This window comes from Elephas maximus, chromosome 2 (assembly GCF_024166365.1).
Source record: "Elephas maximus indicus isolate mEleMax1 chromosome 2, mEleMax1 primary haplotype, whole genome shotgun sequence".
Taxonomy (NCBI): domain Eukaryota; kingdom Metazoa; phylum Chordata; class Mammalia; order Proboscidea; family Elephantidae; genus Elephas; species Elephas maximus.
Genome location: NC_064820.1, coordinates 73,542,118 through 73,565,470, shown reverse-complemented (window position 1 = coordinate 73,565,470; position 23,353 = coordinate 73,542,118). Strand labels below are relative to the sequence as shown.

At 40.1% G+C, this 23,353-nt stretch overlaps 1 protein-coding gene across 3 annotated transcripts in view; it reads right to left on the bottom strand.

The window, feature by feature from the left end:
- Positions 1-401: 401 nt before the first annotated feature.
- The window catches only part of PIK3R1 (phosphoinositide-3-kinase regulatory subunit 1), a 96,431-nt gene continuing 73,479 nt past the window's right edge, over positions 402-23,353 (bottom strand). The window contains exons 5-16 of one of the 3 annotated variants that reach the window (XM_049864904.1): positions 21,347-21,478; positions 20,356-20,557; positions 20,073-20,152; positions 6,000-6,102; positions 5,281-5,379; positions 4,997-5,177; positions 4,606-4,731; positions 3,518-3,660; positions 3,104-3,280; positions 2,930-2,998; positions 2,066-2,236; positions 402-843 (exon numbers count right to left, since the gene is read on the bottom strand). In XM_049864904.1, coding sequence (XP_049720861.1) covers positions 654-843; positions 2,066-2,236; positions 2,930-2,998; positions 3,104-3,280; positions 3,518-3,660; positions 4,606-4,731; positions 4,997-5,177; positions 5,281-5,379; positions 6,000-6,102; positions 20,073-20,152; positions 20,356-20,557; positions 21,347-21,478 — 1,673 coding nt within the window. In that variant the 3' untranslated portion in view covers positions 402-653. The other 2 variants (XM_049864920.1, XM_049864910.1) reach the window with 2 other exon arrangements.

The following is a 23,353-nucleotide window of genomic DNA, read 5'->3' as shown; positions in this document are numbered from 1 at the left end:
TCATTTTGAAAAGTTTAAACAAAACACTTTCTGGCACTTTGCTACGACAGAATTTCCTCTGAATGTACATGAACTGACATTCTCCCAAAGTGTCCCTTGTAAGTAGAAGTGCCTTCCTGCTACATATCGTTCATTTGTTAGAAAATGAAATAATCCACAGTGCGACGTGCCTGGGGGTGCTTGGACACAGCGACACACCCAGGCTAAACCAGGCTGGACCCAGCCTTTGCAGGTCACAGGGCTCCTGAGCCCCATCTACCCTTCGGTCTACAAAGTCCCAACTTGTAGCTGGTAAAGCTTTAGAAAGCATTAACAAGCACCATGGTTAAAGGCCTCTTTGTCCCTGCACGCAGAGATTTTTTATTTCTTTTTCTCTTTGTGTTGTGAGTTGTTGTCGTTTTAAATAAAAAAAAAAAAAAAAAAAAAGAAAGAAGGGAAGGTAACCACTCCGGATTAGAAACGTATGGTCACTCAGCACTAGGCTGTGTGTCTTCCCCTACTGCTTTGTTGTCAAAGAAAGCTCTAGTCCTATCCGAAGACAGCGGGCTTTGTTTCCACAGCTCAATTCACAGGTCAGGCTGGAGAGGAGCCCTTCGCTTTCCAGAGGCCTCAGGGTGGTTGAACTTCAGGAGAAGGATCAGAGTGTCAGCGCTTCATCGCCTCTGCTGTGCATATACTGGGTAGGCTAGTGTGACGTTGAGGGAGTCGTTGTGCTGCACGAGGGACGTGTGTTGGTAATGTAGCACCAGTTCTTTCAGGGAGCTGTACAAGTTATAGGGCTCTGCAAAGCCATACCCAGTTGCCGTCTTGTTTATGACACAATGCTTTACCTCGCCATCCACCCTAGAGAAGAAAAAAAAAAAAACACCTTTTGAGCTCGTCCAGGACACTTCACAATTCCACAACGCATTTTTAATATAGTAATCACGAAACAGCATACTATCCAGGCCATCTCAACTTGGGGGAAAGAGTCCTAGATTAGCTGCGAACATTTGGCTTTGGCATTCCCTTACTAAGTGACTAGGTAGGTAACCCAACATCACTGAACCGCTGCAATCTCTTCTTTAAAATGGTTTAAAAGGAGGACAATCATAAGCTATAAGCAACAGTTATAACTCTGAGAAACATAATGAGATAATGTATGCAATGTGCATGACAGAATGCCTGGTTTGCAGTAAACACGCATCAAATGGTAGCTTCCAACCACTAAACGTACTATATTGCTGTTACTCCCCTACCAGCGGTACTGCCATTACTACAATTACAATTACCAATGGGACTCCTCCTTTCAGGCTATCCTTAAAATGTCTACACAACTCTCTACCTCTGCACTTACTCTGTATTCTCCTACTCCATTGTCCTTACCCAAAGTTCCTCTTATTCCTTCTTTCCTCTAGGAATATGTCTCTGATTAAATGGAGACAGTATAATGCACTTTTAGAACCTTTCCCCAGTAGAGGACATTTATTTCCCTCAAATGGTATTATTAGTGCTTTATAACTCACTTCTCAAAGTATTTTCCAAACTATTAAGAAATAAACGAAAAGAAAATATAACACATGACAAACGTGTCTTTTCTTGGGTGGGCCTATCTTATTTGAAGGACAGTGATGACAGTGTCCTTTCTCTTGTGTTTTGATCTGTTCACTACCTGTAAGTAGTGCTCTCACCTGAATTACCACATATTCTAACCAGAGTGGCCTTGAGAGGCAAAAAAAAAAAAAAAAAAAAGTAGGCATCGTGATTCCCATTTTAAAAATGAAGGGGAAAAAAAAAAAGACTCAAAGACTTCTCATGATTAACTAATAGCTGAATTGGGACCCAAACCTCAGTTTTCCAACTACGAAGCAGTCTTCTTTCTGCTAGACCTGATTCACAGATAGTCCTGCCTAGTACTTTAAACTGATATTATGTTTGTTTTATCTTCTCTAGTACATAAGCACTGTACTGTTGTAAGATTCTGAAAGACTAGACTGGTTTCAAATCCTTGCTCCCCAGGGCTGAATGAACGACTAGTGGTCTCAAGAGATGTTAAAAAAAAGAAAGGTCTACAGGAGATACATACACTACAGAGCAGGCGTAACAGCCCTGTTTACTGCTCTCTCGGACAAGGAAAGTGCCATCCCGCTTCCCTCGCAATAGGTTCTCAGCTTTGTTCCGGTTGCTGCTTCCCACATTCCAGGTCTTCTCATCGTGGTGGGGTAAATCCTCGTCATCTTCCACCAGCGAATATTGACTAAGTAGGTAGGAGAGAAAGCTTCTAAATGAAGAGCATGGAAACCGCCAGCCTACCCCACTGTCTCCCTGAAGAAGGGCCTTCTAGTCACTTGTACCCAGTTCCTGCCCCTCTCCTGCCCAGCAAGCCAGGCCAGCGGTCACGTGTCTGATTATAACTCAGCGTCTCTGACTTGAATTTTCCACTTATCGTGTTTAGCTTTCAATGTAACCTCCCCAGACAAAGAGGTGGCCAATAAATTATCCTATTTCTGTTTTCACTTAATTTTTACCTGGGCAGAAGAAAGGTATTAATAACCTTGTTTATCCAGTTTAGATCAAGAAATTGATTGACTAAAACGTGTGCCAGTTTTCAATGAATTCAAACAAAACACATACTTCAGCTTCAAAGTATACTAAACTTTATTTTTTTTCCGGCTGTTCCAAAAATATTTTGGGATTTTTCAAATGTTCAGGGACATCATGATGGACAAAGAGTGCCATGTGACACCATTATGGGTAAAAATAAATCCTAGTCTTGCTTAACCTTTCCTTTTTAAAAATACTAGACAATGAGATTTAGTTTATACATTTTCTCCTGTGAGGGTTCCAAACTTAGCAAAATTCCTTCCTTGCTCTGAAAACAAAGCAAATCCTGTGTTTTCCTTAAACGAGAAAACTCTTTTGCTATCTCCCATCTTCAGTAACTACTTACTCTTCAGTGTTTTCATTGCCCAGCCACTCGTTCAACTTCTTCTGCCGAACACCTTTTTGAGTCAACCACCTGAAAAATAGTTTTAGGAAGAAAATGCATCAGTAACTCAACCACAATTTTAACATTTACCAATGATTCATGCCTTAACAGTGGGGTTCCAGTTCAAACGCTTACAGCAAGTATTGGTCTCTTGTCTTTCTCAGCTGGATGAGGTCTGGTTTGATGCTATTCATACGTTTGTCAATCTCTCGATACTCAGCTGCCTGCTTCTTCAAGTCTTCCTCCAATCTTCTTCGACTGTCGACAATCTCACTGATGCGCGACTTTAACTTTTCATAATTATGCATAATCCTACAGGTAAGAGAAAAGCATCTGTCGTTACCTGGGTGCATCATGAAAGTTCCCCAAGGTTTATGAAAAGTTCCGCTATGACTTCCCAGCCGTTTTCCTCAGGGAAAGAATGCTTTCTCTTCCTTCCTATTTTAATTATTCCAAGCACAGAAAGTGAGATAATCTTTAAGCAGTTTTAGAGGATTTTCATTCTCTGAAGCACAAGGACACTGGAAGAAATTCCCGTGGTTGACCAACCTTTGTATTTCCTTCTCATTGCCTTCACGTTTAAACTTTTCTATGTATTCTTTGCTGTACCGCTCCTGGGTTTGGCACTGTTCTTCAAATATTTTTATGGTTTCATTAAATGCTTCAATAGCTGTTCTTTTCATTTGGATTTCCTGAAACACAATTTTATATGACAATGTCATACCTTGCATATAACAATTTCTTACTCTAAGACACTACTAGGACATTTGATCTGCATTTTTTACTAGCATTTAAGTATTCTGTTAGAAAAGTGGGACAGGAACTCATAAAATCCATTAAACTCGTATCGCAGAAACACACATTTTCCTTTGGAGAACTTTCCCAATCTAAGGAAAATGATTACTCGACAATTTCCTACAGTTTTCATCTTTTTAAAAAGCTGGTGTACTTTATCAGTAGTTTATGGCATCCATGTCATCATCTACTCCCTCTGGTGGCCCCATATACATGACGGTCTAGAGGGAATTAAGTCCCTAGAAATGCAATGCAGTAAATGTAGCTAGCCTCTGCTTTTCACGGCACAGTACATAAATGGTTAAATGTCCACTTCAGAGATTGTACAAGTCTTTGGAACTTCCAGTTATTATTAACTTCCAACCCAAAAAGCATTCTATAATCAGGGATTATATCGAATCAACTTTAAAAATCATAGCAACCTCTTCATTCATCATGTGAACTTAATTTACTACTCTGATACTTAAAAACCCAGTGCCATCGATTAAGTCGATTCTGACTTATAGCAACCGTAGCTATAGGACAGAGTTGAACTGCCCCACAGGGATTCCAAGGAGCGGCTGGCGGATTTGAGCTGCTGACCTTTTGGTTAGCAGCCAAGCTCTTAAGCCACTGCACCACAAGGACTCCTCTGATATTTATAGGCCTCATTTAAAAGGTTTAGAGATACTATGCCCCGACAATCAATAGTGATTCAAAAATAGATGATCTCTTTCTCATTTCATTCACAAAAACTCAACTATTTTTCATCTTTGCTTTGTTTTGAAGCTGTATATAATACTTGTAAGCTTCTAATACCTAAGAAATCTGAACTTTTAATCTGATTTTCACAGAAAATTTACCTGGGAAGTACGGGTATAATCTTCATATAATCTATCATACTCCCGACTTTTTTCTTGGAATTGAGTGTTATATTCATGTAATTTTTTCCCTACAGCTTCAATATTATCTTCTTTGACAACTTGATCCTGGAAGGATTTGAGATTGGAGGAAAAATAAAAATTTGGTTTATAAGGCATTGACTCAAATAACAATTATTTAACAAAATATTGGACATGGAAAAATATTTAAGGTACTTAATTTAGCAATGATAAAATTTTAACTTTGTGATCACAAGTGTAAAAGGCTTTCAAACTTGATTACATGTAAGTCATCTGCTTCAAAATTTTTTCTAAGTATTAAAGGTACCTTGTTGAAACATCATAATAACCCGAACATTTCAGTCTTGATTACCTGTTGGTATTTGGATACTGGATAAAGCAATTTCACATCCAGCTTGGGATTATACTGAGCTAGAGATTCATTCCGGTAGTGGTTTATTAGTTCAACCACAGAGTTGAAAGTTAATGGGTCAGAGAAGCCATATTTCCCATCTCGGTGAAATATTTTGATTAATTTGTTATTTCCTCCTTTCCTGTAAATACAGCATAGAAATAATAGCATCACAATTTCCCGATGATGAATACATCTTAATGTCAACCCAGATACCCAAATTTCAGCTACACCCCCTCACTTACCTTAGTGTAAGCGTATAATCACCATGCATTTTAGTAGAGGCATCTCGTACCAAAAATGTCCCATCTGCTGTATCTCGAAGTTTTTCATTCACTTCTTCCCTAAAATGAAAAGATGATGTTCACTTCTGGGATTTAATGACTTTGGACTTACACTTATTAATTGCATTTTTAGAGCGAAATAACATATCCTTTCTTTGTTTAGATGTTTCAGTCTATTACAAACAGGTGCATGGGAGTTATACACCCCCCACCCCCACCACCACCCAAGAAAGAAGAAGGAAAATATACCCACTTTCACAACTGATGTATCTGTGGCATAGTTTTTATTTATTTGTTAACCACACTTCAGTCACTCTAAAAAAAATCGGGAGAAAAAGCAATCATCCCCCAAAAAAGTTTCCCCCCCAGCCCCTCACACCCTTCCAAAAAAAAGCTAAGGAAAAAAAAAATTGCATTTTAAGACAATAACACTGATTCTTAGAGTTCAACAATGAAACTTCCCGGGTATTTAATTTCCTGTGGCATCCAGCACCCACAGTTCTCCAGCGCTCAGGGACTTTTTTTGGTCGTCTTTGGAATAGAACCAACTATGCTTCATGCTTATATTGGATGATATCCTAAAAATGGAATTTAGCAAGCTGGTGCTTTTTTTTTTTTTTTTCTTCTCCTCTCAATCTAAAACTGTATCTAGTGCAAACTAGGAGTTTCTGTCACCTTACCTCGAGATATCTCCCCAGTACCATTCAGCATCTTGTAAGGACATATTGTTATTCATACCGTTGTTGGCTACAGTAGTGGGCTTGGGTGGTTTAGGGGGCAGTGCTGCAGATTAAGGAGAAAGAAAAGTTGTTCACAATCCCAAGTACAACTGAGTTTTTAACTTATACCAAAAATTTCTTTAGATAAATAACTTTCTATATAAAGAAAGGAATTAGAATAATTGTGAAATACAGAACTAATGCACAATTCTTTGACACACTGAAGATATTTTTCTTTAAAAAAATTTTTTTTTCAGAGTATGGCTCAAAAAAAAAAAAAAAAAAATTGAAAGAGAGAAAGAGACAAAGACAGAGCCAGAGAGGGGGAGAGAGAGAAACTCAGAGGTTAACAAATGATTGGGCTGGCCATGCAAATGAATTTTAAAGTAAATCCAGAGTCATGACATTTTCTACTTCTAGATGCTTGTAAGTTTTCTGCGTGGTCAAATCCATCTAAAGTAAGAAACCATGAACATATGAGCAGGAGGAATCACATGGGTTGGCTTTAATTTCCTCTTCTTATTTAATTATAAAAGACAAATTGTTTCTGTCCTCCACAAATGCTGTGGTGATAAAAAAGCTCATCTACAGCAATATGTTTTAAGAGGAGGAATTGGGTTTCTCTAATCTTAGTATTTCAAGCAGTGTTCTGCCAAAAGCCACTTTAAGAAACCCATCTGTGACCTAAATCTCCTTAGTATTAATGCTAATATTCTGTTGGATAAATTGTGCTCTATATGGCAAGAGTGATTAAAAACCACATCCCCCTTCCTCAATGTCAAATCAATATACATACACCAACTGGTGACACATAAGAGGCTGCAGTGTTTTTTTAATTTCTTAATTGGGGGAAGGACTAACACTGGAATAAAACAATTTAGGAAACAAAATAAATCTAGGACTTTCAGCTAAATTCTAAGTTTTAAAGCACTGTGTTACTACTTTAATTTATGCAAAATGATTTCAGGTATCTCAAGACTATTTTACAAAGATTAAGAACTAAACACTAGAAAACTTTTTTCATTATAGTACGTTAATATAAGAAAGAACAAGCAAAGCCTCAACGTTTGATTTAGAATATAGAATAGTTTCCGGTCATCACGAACTGAGTTGCAATCACTGCTACATTGTGCATAATTTCTAAAGTACCAAGTGTTATCACTGCAAAGTGCCACACAGTTCTCATCCACTGTCAACAGAGAAAAGCAGCTCAAAGGGTGCATCATTTTAATCATAGGAACGAGACCCCACAATATCACCCAAATCGCAAAGGACCACAATTCACAAAGGACACCAACGACAAACTGGAATTCAATTCATATCCATTCAAGTAAGAAATAAGCATTTACCACACACAGCCTGCTTTCTCCTAGCTTCCACAGGCGGTCAAACAATTTGTTTAATTTTCAAGCTCTGATCAAACTAATTGTCATCCAAGAACAAATTAATAAAAGCAGAAATCTACAGAGGATATGTTACAGTAGCTGTCAAAATTTTTAAAAAACCCACAAAATTAACTAGCTCTCTACAATACTGCAGTATTACCTGGTGGATCCATTTCTATATAAAACATCAAGTCTGTGCCACAATTTATATCTGTCTTAGCATATTCTATATCCAGGTCTTCCATATTCCAAACAGTGTTGTACATTTGTGCAAGAGTTCCCTTGGCTGAGCTCGGTTATAAGAAAAGAGTCCAGCTTTCTTTGTAATGGTGTCTTGGAATTCATTTTAAAACCTATAAGAGGCTGCACTGTAACCTATTACATCACACACCCCAGCCAATCAAGTCAGAAAAATGTCACCAGACCACTCCTGCTTCATCATTTCCCTTCTACACCGGCCTTAACACAATCCCAACCTCACTAAGATGGACATTTAGCAGAACTGCAGTGTATACATGCTCATCGTTTCAAAAAGGTGTTTAATTTGACTGTTCTCTTCCTGCAGTGAGTTTTCTAATTCCTGTTTTATGACTCCTTGCGGCATGGTATGCCCCACTCTTGGCAGGCTGACAAAAGCTGATACGCTGCGGCACGTAGCTTTTTTTTTTCCCCAGTGCATCTGGGTTTATAGATAGTCTGGTCGTTCCTTGGTTTAAAAATCTTACAGACGCATCAGAATGATACACTTAAGGTTTATTTTATAGTCCTTAAATGCCTCCCATATATGTCATAAGCTGAACAGATCAAGGACCCTAGATATTTAGTTTCAGTCCTACATAATTCACTGAAAACTCAGAATTTAAGCACTGTCACAAATGTAGCACATTAGAAAACAAAATTAGGAGAAGAAAAAAAAGAAAAGGCAAAGACAAAATCTCCTCTGCTAACAAACGTTGCTAATGAAAACTAGACTTCATGGAGCAACAATAAAAATCTCAACAGCAATGAAGATGCAAATTATTTGCAGAAATAAGAAACATACTTGTCAACACGAGTCATGAGAACTGAAATGCTACTGTCAGACAAAACTGGCCAAGGTAAGATACTCCTTCAAAAAGAAAAAAGGCCATATATGAGAATGCAGAGCAGAGGTGTAGTTATCTTTGGAAATTATTTTTCCTTGATGAACCTGTCTTTGGCTTACTGTGCTTAGGAGGGGGTGATGTAATCTTTTTTTTTTTTTTTTTTGTAGATCTCTTATGCCTCACTCTGGACACAAGTATTATTCCTTCTTAGCAGTATTCAATAAAAAGAAATCAATTCCTCTACAAATCTAATTATTTAGTTTTTTAAAATCATTCTGCATATAATGCTGCCACTCTTACTGGAGCTTAATATATATTCCCATTTTGAAGCTGCCTCTCTACAGTCACAATATTATGATAGGGTAGAGGGAGAAAGGGGGAGAAAGACCTTCCCCCAACACAAATGTGGCTCATTTTAATAACTATAGTGGCACTGTGATCCACGCAGGTGTATATCACAGGCTCGCGTGACAATTTAAAGAACACAGAGCCCTTGAAATTTATTCTCCTAGACTTTCTATCAAATTTGGATCATAAAGTATATAAAAATTAGACTAAAGGCAAGGAGATCTCTGAGCACTGCTCACTTGTAAAAAAAATTGTACCCCCTCTCTAATTTAATTTCTCTTTCCATTAACGGTGAAGACAAGCTCACCCTACCCCCTCCCATCCTTAGGTAAACCTAAATTCAAATGCAAATAAAAATGGTTAAGGTGGTAGGTAGGGAGGTATGCCCTCCAATAAGATTCAGGGTGAAAAAATAGCTTAATTAAAATGTTGACCCTCTCCAAAAAGGACAGGGAGACAGGTCCTTATTGCAGCTGCTCCCTCGTCTACCAGTTAGCTGGCCAGACAAACTGCTGTGCATTTTGGAGAACTGGGTGCAAGTGATCTGGCTATTGGAACCCATGTGGCAAACGGACCCGGGAGGAGGCAGGGAGACAGGTGATTTTCCACGGACTCTCCAAAGCCTGGCCTGGAACCAACTTCCAGCCAAGCACTTTGTAATCGCCTCTGTCCCTAAATGCCTAATTTCCAACCTAAACCCCATCTTTCCCTGGTACTGCCCACCCCCCAAGGAAATGGGGAAGTGTCTCCCCTAATCTCTCATCTCCCTTCTGCAAGCAGCACTGGCAGACGCACGCGCGCACACATACACACACATACACAGATACAGACACAGACACACACACACGCGCCAAAACTTAAGCTACAGAAATAAACCTTTAACAAAAGTTAACAAAAGTATAAAACGACACAGTGAAGGGGCTGAGAAGTGCACAAATGAAAGACAACTTACTTTGCAGGTTATGCATTTGAACGGTTTCTCTTTGAAATGCCTGTATCCGACAACTGAAAAAATATCCAAAAAGCTATTCTTCCACCAACTGGGAAAAGCCCCCACGTCTCCCCCCGACTACTCGCGGGCCCGCTCGCTCACGGCCTCCAGCGAGTGCGCGCAGGGGCGGGGACGGCGCCGGCAGGGATCCTCCAGCTTTCAATCAGGACTCGGCTGCTCCGGCTGCCAGCTGCCGCACAGCCCCTGACCAGCACCGGCCACCGCGTCCCGCGTCCCGGGCCTCCGCTCACTGCTGGCTCCCCATTGGGAAACGCACTCGAGTTCGGTACTGTACTGGGGAGGAAAAAGGCCCAGCCGCTCGCACGTCTCTCTTAGATAAAGATCGCAGCTTCATGATTAACTTGGGCAGGTTCAAATATTTGCTGAGCTAGGGATTTCGCGTGGGGGAGGGGCGCCAAAGTCAAAGTTGTCATCAGCTAACAAGTGGCCAATGCAAGACCAACTCACTCATTTTAGCCGAGGAAATGAGAAGGCCATTGTGAGGGGACCTAAAATAGTCTCTGTGACTGGCTGCCGCTGCGCTCGCAGAGCTCAAGTAGCCGGCAGTGAAGCGAGGCACTATGCGCAGCCAAACACAGGAAGTGGCTGAGCTAGTTCAGCAAAAAATAGAATCAAAGCTTTCCTTGTAAAGGCCTGAACCTCTCAGAACAGCCCAGAACAGAGTGCCTTGCTAGTGTCCACCTCCTGCACCTCCTCCCACACACTTGCACAGACAGCCCCGCAGGTGTAACAGGAAAGCCCTCATAGAGCAATTCAGGCAGGGGACAGATTTAAACAACAACAAAAAAAATTAATAGTAGGAGAGGAGCCCCGGGAAGAGGACTATAAACTCTGCATGGATACTATACTCCATGATCATGTGAAGATTAAAAAACAAAGAAGTAAAACCCTGCAGCTATTTTTATGGGGTCGATTTCAACACATATGTAAATGTCCATAAATGCTCATATGCTTTTTTAATAATTACAAGTTATGTCTGCATTAGATCTATGTGATGGCTACATGAGGCAAAGGATAGGATGGCAAAGCAAGGGACATACCTTTCTCTATTTTGCTCTTTATTTGAGACAGTTGCAAAGAACCAGACTTAGGAACTACTGGCTACTATGTAAAGAATAAAATTTTACCATTTTCACTGCATCAGACTTTAATATTATCGTGAGGACCATAACCCATTGGAAAGTTACACAACCACTGAACTTTATGACTACAAAGTGATTGAAAGATCAGTTCAATCACTTCCCTTATGCCTCGTTAAAAAAAAATTCTGACCCAGGGGGTGAAGCGGTTCTCAGAAGATTAGGGCTCCAGCACTAGAACTTGGACTTCTCAAGTTTGATCCTAAACACCTTTCCCTGCGGCCCTGCCCTTAACTTCCTTCTGCCAGAGAAAGTCAAAATGAACATGTGAAACTGAAGTTCATTTCTTTAAAGCCACATGCAAAAAGTTTCATAGCTACAACAAAACTTAAGGTTTTTCTAATTTCTATTTTTGGCTTACTTAAATTAAAAAAAAAAAATTAAAGGCTACAATCTTTTTCAGTCTCTTTGAAGAAACATGGGTTTTGCCAATAACATCCTGAATCTATAGGAAGGTGATCTGTATCTGGGTACTTCCATGAAGTCCACACAGGCAAACAGCAGCAACCCAGCTTCGGGATTATTCTCAGTGCCCAGCAAATGCTGCTAAATCCACGATGAGAGTGATTTTACAGACTTTCCTATGGTGCAAATGACAATACAGAGAAGCCTGCTTTCCCAGTGAAAAAGCACAGTCTGTGAGTGAGTCTTCCAGCTCCCACTGCTGACCACAGTGACAGAGGCTCAGAGAATACCCTTGCACCCTGAGTTGCATAATCTTGCCCTACTTTTAAAAATAGCCTTTCTAAAAGCTACAAACATAGGAAACAGCCTGTTAGCCATACCTGTCTGGGTGCACATGATGTTTCATGTCAAAACCTTCTAAGATGAAAATGCTCTCTAGGTCCAACAGTGTATTTTCTGTCTCAGAAGAAAATTATCCACTGGAAGGTAGTACACCCTCGACTTACAGAAGGGAAATCTTTTAAAATAGATTTGAAAATGGTTTGCTTCAAATAAGTTTCTCATATATGTACAATCATCTACCACAGAGGTTCTGTTATTACTGAGAGTGTGAGCTGAGCATCTTCCCATTGAATTTTAGTCTTTGAAAAATGATCTGCTAGACACACAGTCTTTATTAGCTTAAAATAGGGAGCCCTCTGCTGGTGAAACAGACTCAGTAACTCCTGCTCGGGAGACAATGATTAACTTTCTGCACATTTCATTCATCTCGCCCTACGTCCAAAATGTCACACAGACTAATAAACACAGTCGTTCAGCTGCTGCTATGAGCTGGAATCAACTTGATGGCAATGTTCAGAGCTTGTTTTTTGATTCGGTTCAACTGTCACTTAATCTATATGATTCACTAACAACTAGTAATTCAAATGTGCAGATGTCATCATAACTTAGGAAATATTTTCTTATGCGGCTGCGAAGCTCTTTTCGGAAAACTTGTATTTTAATTTCAGCCTTTGTCTGGGACATCAAAGACTCAACCACACAGAAGAACTGACACATATAACTGAAAGCCAAGTTTACCTTCTGGATTTTGGAAGACAATATGTATTACTTTCCCCAAAGTTTTGTAAAATGCATTTCAGAGGCAAAAACAGGCCATTACTGTACTTCTTTGCAGGCATAATCTAGTCAGAAAAATGTCTCTTGATCCTTAAGCTATGTCTGAAAGTTACAGACTGAACAGTATATCTCATACATGCAAATCACCACTAAGTTGAGAAATGTTCCATAGCTTTCATCATCCTGCACAACTGCACAACTTCTGTTTTTTGTTTGTTTTGTTTTGTTTTTAGTAAGGAGACTTTACTCGAAATGATTATTGCAGGGAACAGGGGAGGGGATTACTGCAATAGGGAGAAGGCTCTCACTGTAAGACCTGCAAGCATCTCCTGCACGACTTTTTAAATGTTTCCACTGACCATCATTTATGAACAAAAGACCATTTAAAAAAAAAAAAAAGAGGCCGTGAGGATAAAAACATGAACCAAAATGTTTGTTTAGGGGTGAAATGAATACCTCTCTTCATAATTTTAACTTAAGACAACTTAGGACAGAAAGGTCTTTCAGGAAGATGCAAATTCATTACTCCACCTCCAGTGCCTTAATGATAAATTACGTGTCCTATGCTAAGGAAAACGTCCGTTTGAGTTTATAAATAAACCCAGGTTTACCTAATCTGACACATTCTACGAGGTATCTGAAAAGGTGTGCCCACTGCTTGTAGAAGAATAGAGCACGCCTCGCCTGTGATTTTCCCTTCAGATTCTATACCTGAGAACAAGAAGACTACGCTGCGAAAACAAAAGTAAAATGGAGCTGTACGCCACCAACACACAAACACTGCAATACGTCTGTTTTTCAGAGCACAAATAAAACTCACTCTTTTTCGATAAAACCTAGCATGGCTTGCCTCTATTCACTCCTAAACATCTAAATACATGCATTTTTTTTCCCAGGTTTCATTTCTCACCTTTGAAACAACCTTCTAAGTCAGACCACATTTAAACCCAATAAAAAATAAATCAGAGGAAAGTAAAACTCTTTGAAAGTCATTTCCCTCTACCTTAGTGCTTGCTTTAGTCTTGGTTGAAAATCAAGCCCAGAGCATTTAAAACAAGATTTATGAATCAGGCTCTTCAGGATGAATGTTTTGCAATGTGCCAGTGGTTAAAAATTAACTTTGACAGGTGTAGAAGGGCAGGGGGGAGAAAGAGTCATTTATTTTCTACTCTGGGCTTGAGGGTGCAATTAGACTTCGATTATGCTACATTAATATTTCTGAATATATCCATGAAATCTGAAATATGTAAATACACTTATAATGGATTTCATTCAAAGGCACCTGGTGTTAAATGGTCCTGTTTTACCTTGGGTGCCCTACAGAAATCTACTTTAGCTACGTTAAGTATTAACCAAACCAAACCAAACCCGTTCCTGTCGAGTCAATTCCAATTCATAGCAACTCTATAGGACAGAGAAGAACTGCCCCATAGGGTTTCCAAGGCCGTAATCTTTACCAAAGCACACTGCCACATCTTTCTTCCGCAGAGCAGCAGGTGGGTTTGAACGGCCAGCCTTTTTTGGCTAGTAGCTGAGTACTTAACTACTGCACCACCAGGGTTCTTATGAAAGTATTACTAGGGTAAATATAACACACAATGATTTAAAAAAAATCTGCTATTCAGCTTCAAACGTTTTTAAGATTTTTAGTAACAAAAGGAGCAGCAAACTACCAACAGAGGTTACAGTGCTCACTCTGAGCTTAAACCTTCCAAATCTTCATTTCCCTTCATCAAAGGGGCAAATCATTGCTTCACAGGGTGGCTGGATGCATTAATGAGTGAAAGTTCTTGGCAAGTCAGGAAGTTTATCAAAGAAATGTTTAAAATCCCATTCATTTGGACAAGTATTTCACTGTGCCCAGTTCTAGGTTAGGAAGACCTCAAAAGGAGAGACAGCCTTTGTCTTTGCCCTTGAGAAATGTACTTTAACAGATTAAACTAATAGAATTACAGAGAAATTAAGTGTATGAGGATGAGTGGCTTAAAGACATACATACTCAATGAGTCAGTTTAAGTGAAGCATAAAGCTGGGGGAGGATTTACTGGGGTGCAGATGAAGTAGTTGGCAATTTGGGGGCTGCCGTGTACAGCTCTACGTTTTGTACACTGCACAAAGGCACCTGGCCAAGGTGGCGGGGGAAGTTGCTACTGAAATCCACACCACCCCACTCACCAAGCCATGCACAGAGAAATGCGCTCCATACATGGGAGCCTTCCTCTTCTCACAAGCATCCCTGGGGCAGCAACTGCCTATGAATTGTCCTTTTCAGATTTGCTTAAAGCCCTTAGAGGTTCCCAGAGGAACTGGCTCTCCTGGCTGGAAATAAGAGGCCAGGGGGGAGAATGGCCTGACAGGCTTCAGAAAGTACTAACTAGGAACTTTCGATTGAAGGAATTGGAGATACAGAATGAACTAAAAATATACACAAAAGACAGGAGAGAGACACTATAGAGTCGTAAAACTTAGTACACCTACTCCTCACTATCTCATTATCTGACATTTCGCATTTAAGACAATAGTAAAAAATCTACTACCTAACTATTTTGTGCATTAACAACATACATCTGGCAGTAACAAACGCCAAGGTACCAGGTGAGTGTAATGCTGGCTGTGATGGTTAGGGTTAGTTGTCAGCTCGTCTGGGCCACAATTCTCAGTTATGTAATGACGTACTTTCGCAGCTGTGTAATGATGCAGTCATCTTCCATTTTTGTGATCTGATGTGGTCATCCTCCATTTTTGCATAACTCCAATTTTTGCATAATGACCTGGTCTTTGGAATCTAACCGTGTCAGTAAGTGAGGAGTAGGTATATATACATACATCACCTCATTCAGTCCTTACAATGGTCTCAGCCAGAGTGGGATTAGCCCCATTTCACAGGCTGGAAAATGGTTTGGAAAGGCTGAGTTACTTAATGAAGAACATGGCAAGTAAGTAGTAAGAGCTAACGAGTCTGATCAAACACTGATCAAACCGAGGTCTACTCGACTCATAAATCTATGGTTCTTGCTACTCCACAGTTGATGGGAGTGATTCTGAGCCTTATCCCAAAAGCTATAAAAATTGCATTGCGACTCTTTACGTGACCCATACAGTCACAAAACCAAAAAACCAAACTCGTTGCCGTCAATTCTGACTCATAGTGACCCTATAGGACAGAGCAGAACTGCCCCACAGGGTTCCCAAGGAGTGGCTGGTGGATTCAAACTGCCGACCTTTTGGTTAGCAGCCAAGTTCTTAACCACTGCGCCACCAGGGCTCCATTCACAGAGTCACAAGGGCGAATTCCACAGATTTTTAGTTTACTACTTGTTGGAACCTTCAGAAGACTTTTTGACTAGACTCTAAACTACTCATGGAGGTTTTGGACACCTGTGCAGAAGTGGACAGCAGAAAGAGCAATGGGCCAGGTGTCCTGGGACCTGGTCCCTCACACAGACCGAGCTCTAGAGCACATTGGTTGGGTGGCACAGCTGGACAATCCTTTATAACTCTAAAATGATGTTTTAATATAACTATCATTTAAAATATTTACTGCTTTTATAAAACCTGATAAAACAATCAAGTCATTATTTTTTGTACTTTGAAACTTATTTTGAATGTCCTCTTTGTAACTCCTTGAATTAAAATGCTGTTTTTCCTTCTCCTAATTCAAATTCTACCTATTCTTCAAGGCCCATTTTAAGTTCTATTTCTTCCATGAGCCTTTTCTGTCTACTCAATTACCTTTAAAAGTCACAAAATGCATCTCTAAAATTCTTTTTGTACTTAGAGTATGCACACTCCCACTTAGTATTTAATTATATACTACGTGCTAAAATATTTCACATTAAAAAATTAGTCGTATCTAATTTGACTTTGAATGCTTTATTCTACCTTTGCATCCCCAACAGCGCCTGAACAGAGCTAGGCTGACATTGCACATAATACCAGGTAGCTACGTTAATACTGGCATTAGGACTGGAGGAAGACTCATTAACAACCTACAATATGCAGATGATACAACCTTGCTTGCTGAAAGTGAAGAGGACTTGAAGCACTTACTGATGAAGATCAAAGTCTATAACCTTCAGTATGGATTACAACTCAACATAAAGAAAACAAAATTCCTCACAAGTGAACCAATAAGCAACATCATGACAAATGGAGAAATGACTGAAGTTGGCAAGGATTTCATTTTACTTGGATCCACAATCAATGCCCATGGAAGCCGCCGTAAAGAAATCAAATGACGTACTGCATTTGGCAAATCAGCTGCAAAAGACCACTTTAAAGTGTTAAAGAACAAAAATGTCACTTTGAGGACTAAGGTGTGCCTGACCCAAGCCATGGTATTTTCAATCATCTCATATGCATGTGGAAGCTGGACAATGATTGATGGAAACTGAAGAAGAATTGATGCCTTTGAATTACGATGTTGGTGAAGAATACTGAATATACCATGTACCACCAAAAGAAGGAACACATCTGTCTTGGAAGAAGTACAACCAGAATGTTCCTTAGAAGCAAGGATGGTGAGATGTCATCTCACTTACTTTGGACATGTTATTAGGAGGAACCAATCTCTGAAGAGGGATATCACGCTTAGTAAAGTAGAGGGTCAGCGAAAAAGAGGAAGACCCTCAACGTGATGGACTGACACAGTGGCTGCAACAAGGGGCTCAAGCATAGCAATGATTGTGAGAATGGCACAGAATTGGACGGCGTTTCGTTCTGTTATACACAGGGTTGGTATGAGTTGGAATTGACTCTGTGGTACCTAACAAACAACACAGCAAATGTATACCTTGCTGGGCCTTCCTTGAATTGACCCTTTGCCTCAAACATCATTAGTTTTGCCTATCATTTCAAGTTCTACCTGCTAAGAGCTAGAAAAGATGTCCACTTGCCCCATAACAGAGTCTTGCTTTTTCTCCCCTTAAATGTGATTTAAGTGCTCATTTCTATGCACAACAGTGAAGTTTTTGCAAATGACTGATTTATGGTCACTCACTGGAGATATGCTGGTGCTGTGCTTCCAGGGCCCTCCTGTTACTAGCGCGTGCTGGGGTGGTAATAAAGGACTCTAGGAAAACATCACACTCCTACCAGGCGAAAGAAATCATTTCTCTAACCCAGAGTGCCCTGCCAATTGCAGGCACTGGAGGCATTCCTGAATACAAAGGGGCTGAGGGTACGGATGTTTATCCTGGTGTGACTAGTACATTTTCACAAGTGAGACACGGAAACATCCACTAATTCCAAAGGACCTCTACATTTCCAGAATGACTAAAAGATATAACCAAACCAAAACCAAAACCCGTCTCCGTCAAGTCTATTCTGACTCATAGAGACCGTACAGAACAGAGTAGAACTGCCCCATAGGGTTTCCAAGGCTGTAAGTCTTTACGGAAGCAGACTACCACATCTTTCACCCACGGAGTAGGCTGGTGGATTTGAACCACCAGCCTTCCAGTTAGCAGCCAAGCGCTTTAACCACCGCACCACCAGGGCTTCTTTAAAAGACATAATACAAAGGGAAAATGGCTTAAACTAGGGTTTAAAAATTACTTGGATTCAATTTTTGTGAAGCGGCTACATGAATGTTAGGATGGTCTATAGCAAATAAATGTTCCAGACTTTGTCATTCTTTGGCAGAGCTGAGGGAACTAACCCTCCGCTGAAATGTGCACACCAATTTCTCAGTCTAGCAATGTAGTGTCCTTTGCTAAGTCAAGTGGCTTTGAGGGTGCATCATGATAAAGGCTGCAATTTTTGAATTGCATAGAATTTTCACTTTGTTGGGATTAGGAAGAAACTCATTAAATTTCACCACTGATCTGCTATACTTGGTGTTATAGAAATTAAACAATCTCCATGTAATAAATCCATTTGTGGGATTCTGTCAAACCCTGTCTGGCTTTCAGCTTCCAGATGTCTCCCCTCTTCTAAGGGGTAGCCACTGAGTACACCAGGCCCACTCTTCACTGCAAACAGGGCCCAGTCCTAACTAGTTTCTAAGACATACTTCAACTTTAAGCAGAAGGAAGTGAAAGACCTCAGCTCAGCCCTTCGGCCCAGGGTCCTACTTTGTTCTTGCTAGTCCTCTTCTTCCCCACCCATGTGATTAGTCTAGGGTGGGCAGCCGATAAATGGCTCAAGTGTCATGTTTCATCCCCTGTCCTCTATCACAGCATACTGCTAACCTATCACTGTATTCTTTCCTAATGAGCCCAAAAGCAGCCTCTAAACCCCAACACAGAGCTCCAAAATCCATTAAACAAATGATCCAAGTAGTCACATGAGGAGAAACCTTTTGGCCACGCCCTGGACTAAAGTCCTAGGCCATACCTGTTGACCAACTTCTCTGATGTTGTTTCCCTACAACTCTGGGCATCCCCTTTGGAACACCCTGATTGCTGGGATCTAGAACCTATGGACACCGCCTTAGCCCCAACTACTGTATTTGGTGTCTCTATCACCTTTGGGTGCCACACTTCAGGGCTGTCCACATAAGCCCTTCCCAATACCTACATCTTGAGCTACTGTCCAGCCCATTCTCTATCCCATCCCTAAAGGTGGGTTTTAAGCCTAGCCCCACCCAGATGTAAACAAGCCAAGCCTGGCTGTGTAACACCTAACAGAAGAAAAAAAAAATAGAAGAGCACAACTTAATTCCCTATTGCATGACACTGACAACTGAGCCCCTATGACCACCACACAGAGATAAATATGGTAATCTACATGAGTTACCTATAAGGGAGCAACACTTCTGATAATAAATTCATCATGCTGTATTTAAATTATAGGCATACATTAAGACTATAAGCAACACTTTCTAGTGATCCTGAAGCTTCACCTCACTTGATAGGACCCTAAACCACTATTCTAAATGACTGGCCTATATTAACTTTTTAACCAGTATACAGCAAAGTCAGGTTGTTTGGGCTTTCCACAGTAGAAGAAAACTACATCAGTTTAAATTAAATCCACTACTAACATGGTCTACATTTCCTGCTTTGTTAAATGGCTAATTGAACGCCAGCCTGCTTTCAAAGAAGTGTCTGGCTTACTTTAACCTGCTGCAGTGAACGCTCTGGTTTCATACTGCGTGCATTATTGAAAATGTTTATTTTGACAAACATTTCTCGGCATACCTACTTCCAAAAAAAACATTTGAAAATACTTTAAATTATAGAGTAATTATAAATCCCCTACTTTACAAGCATTAGAAAGAAAAACAAAAAATGTCAACAACTAAAATGAACTCCATAAATTTCTTCAACAACTAGAACCATAAAAGTTGAGAGGGAAGGGAACCTCCTCCAACGCTCGTCTAAAAGCAAGATAATTTAAAAACTGTAAATGTTGACATCTGAATAATATTTACCATATATACCACCAGCTATTTTTTCTTTTTTTTTTTCAAATCACAAGGTAGCAGATTATTACAGATCTCAGTTCCACAAGAATCTTATGCTACTTCAAAGGAGGTCTATGGCCAGCATTTTTAAGGCTCTTTAAAATAAGCGTTTCAAATTTCCAAAAAGCATTACCTGGTGCAGGCTGCCGTTCATTCCATTCCGTTGAGATTAAAATTTCTACAACTTTTATGAGGTGTTCAGTATTATCAGAGCTACGAAAAAAAAAGAGAGAGTATTTTTAGGAATCTTTTCCCTAAAAACAAATTAATTTTCATCTAAACACATTCAAGCAAAGGTGTATACTAAAAATGCACACAGTTGTGAACTAGTATCTTGGGACTGAGTTCAATGACAAATCAGTTAGGACTACCCTTATCGCCCCCCAAAATACACACGTTTATCTGCTTTCACTTACCTGTTTGCTGGGAATCTGAAAAGCATAGGGCTGAAAATTTCAGAGAGTGCTCTTGCATTCAAGAGATTTTTGCTGGCCGTTTGAGAGAGCTTGAAGAAATGTTTTAGCAAATACTGAAGTGTAAGCCAATACTGATGAGGTATGTTAGGTGACCTAATGAGCTTCTTCAACAGCTGGATATGTTCTTCGGAGCTCTGTACTTCTACAAGTTAAAAAAAAAAAAAGGCAAAGATAAAATAAGACTGGTTTCTAGGTATCGATGAATAAACACCTATAAAATTTCTGTTCTTCTGCCTAATTACAGAAGGAGTCGTTTAAATGAAGTCATCAGGAGCAGCAGACAGTACGTTTGTTCTTCTCATTAGAAAAAGCATTGTGAGAAAGTAAAAAAATATCAAGTCAAATGGAAAGGCAAGAAACTCTGGGTGTAAGAAACCACAGATGTTCAGGGTGTGCTGGCAGAAATCTGCCCTTCAAGCGTGATTGGCTAATTCGGAGGAGCATCAGATAAGCAGCACAGGTTTTAACTTTGAAGGTTACGAACCACAATTTCCTGTCCCCAAAGCATTTAAGTGAGCACTAGTGCCTATAACTGAGAGTCTTTTCCCCTCAACACACTTGTAATGGCCACTCGAGGAAGACAACCAGAAAACCCCCAGTTACTGGGTCCTAGTCCTGGGTCCCTGAATCTGATGCCAGCACCTGGAACAACGCGTCCTTCACTGATGGAGTGAACTTTGCTAGTACTGATAAAAGGTTAACCATTAGCCATTTCAACATGCAGACAAGTTTCCTAAGCAAACGAGAATCTGGGTCTTCTATGTGATGGCCAGTAAGGGTGGGAGTTTGAGACAATGGTGGGAGGAAGAGGGGCAGATTACTATTAATATTTTCTAAATAATCTCTCTTTGTATGTAGCATTTAGTAGAGTTGACAAGCACGTCCACATCTAAAGCTATGTTCAATGAGACTTTCAGAAGAGAAAACTAACCTTGGGCTAAAGACATCATTTCACTGTAAACGGCTCCTGGAATGACAGGATTTGGCAAGTCCAGAAGATAGCGTTTGAAAGCATCTGCTAAAACGTGCACATCGATCATTTCCCAGTCCACGGAGGTGACATCTGTAAAAGCAAATAAAAACAAATTTTTTTTCAGACATTTTATTGGGTCCGTTTATTTCCTGAATGTTTTATATAAATGTGATACAGGAAAGGAAAAAACACTGTCTGGAGGGTGGTTCTGCTCTGTTTTAGAAGGGTTCTGTGAAGGGGGTGGGTTAACAAGATAGTCAATGTTGCCTAAAACCTCAACAGGAAAATGACAAATGCAAATTCCTAGATTTCTGAAACCTTCAGTTGATAAATATTGCCTCTCAAAATTAATGCAAATTTTACCCAACAGAATGACTAATTAAGCATTAAGCTATTACAGAATTTTTGCAATCAATTTCAAGAATAAATATCTGTAAAAATAATTTTAACATTTTCAGAATTTCCCCCATCAATTTTGACTGGGTCATTAGTAATCTAACTGAATTATCTCAGAAGAAAGATATGAGCATGCCTGCCCAGTAAACTTCTCAGCTGGAAAAAAGGCCAAGCAATTCAATAATGGGTGACGCTACCCAAAAACAGCCTCTGAGCACTCTCCAGCGGTAAGGCGCTTTGAGTACTTGGGACAGAAAAAGGCACAGGGCCAGACAGAAAGAAGGGATTGGGAACAAAGATCTGGAGACAGGAATGACCACGGGCATCTAAGACACCAGGAGAGGGAGACGCTGGTGCAGAAGGGTGTACACTAGGAATGAGAAAGATAATCTGAAGAAAATTATCAGAGGACTCAAGTGTACTCAACAGAAAAAAGGTAGGCTGATGGACAAAACACAACATTTTAAACAGCCTTGCTAAGTTGAAAATCAGTTGTTATGGATTGAACTATGTCCCCCCAAAATATGTGTTGTAAATCCTAATCTCAATACCTGTGGTTGGAGCCCTGGTGGCTTAGTGGTTAAGAGTTTGGCTGCTAACCATAAGGTCGGCAGTTGGAATCTACCGGCCACTCCTTGGAAACGGTATGGGACAGTTCTATTCTGTTCTATAGGGTCACTGTAAGTCAGAATGGACTTGAAGGCAATGGTTTTACACCTATGGTTATAATCTCACTTGGGAAAGGGTTTTCTGTGTTATATTAACAATGAGGCAGTATTAGTGTAGGGTGGGCCTTAAATCAATCTCTTTTGAGATTTAAAAAGAGGAGATCGAGCAAGCAAGTACAGTTAGGGGAAGACAGATACCATGCCACATGAAGATCACCATGATCGCCAAGGAAGAGAGGCTGAAAAGAGATAAGGACCTTCCCTCAAAGCCAAAAGAGAGAAAGAAAGACTTTTCCTAGGGCCAGCACCCTGAATTCAGACTTCTAGCCTCCTCAACTGCGAGGAAATAAATTTCAGTTTGTTACAGCCACGCACTTGTGATTTCTGTTAGCAGCACTAGATAACTAAGACAGGAGTGATGCTGAAAGTTGAAATACCAGTTTTAATCATCTGAAGCCTCTGACTTCTAATGAAGTAAGAAAGGTTCAAGGCATTATCAAGAGTGGGGATTGACTGGATTGGCTAGAGGTCAAGGAGAGAATGAGGAAGAATCAAAGCTTACTCCAAGGTGTATGAGCACGAGTAAATGGAAGACATGGCAACGATTAGGAGAACGGTAGAGGACTGGGCAGTGTTCTGTTCTGTTGCACACAGGGTCGCTATGAGTCGGAACCAACTAAATGACACCTAGCAACAACACAACACGTAGAAGAAAGTGGTATCCTGGATACCCACAAGTTGAACGTGATATTATAAATCACTCCAGGTTGAGATGGAGCTACAAAAATTCCCTAGACATATCATTATTATAAACCAAACTTGCCTGCCTCACTAACTAGGCAGATTTTATAAAAGCTAATCGCTCACACAACCCCACCAAGCTCTGAGAAAATTCAGTTTG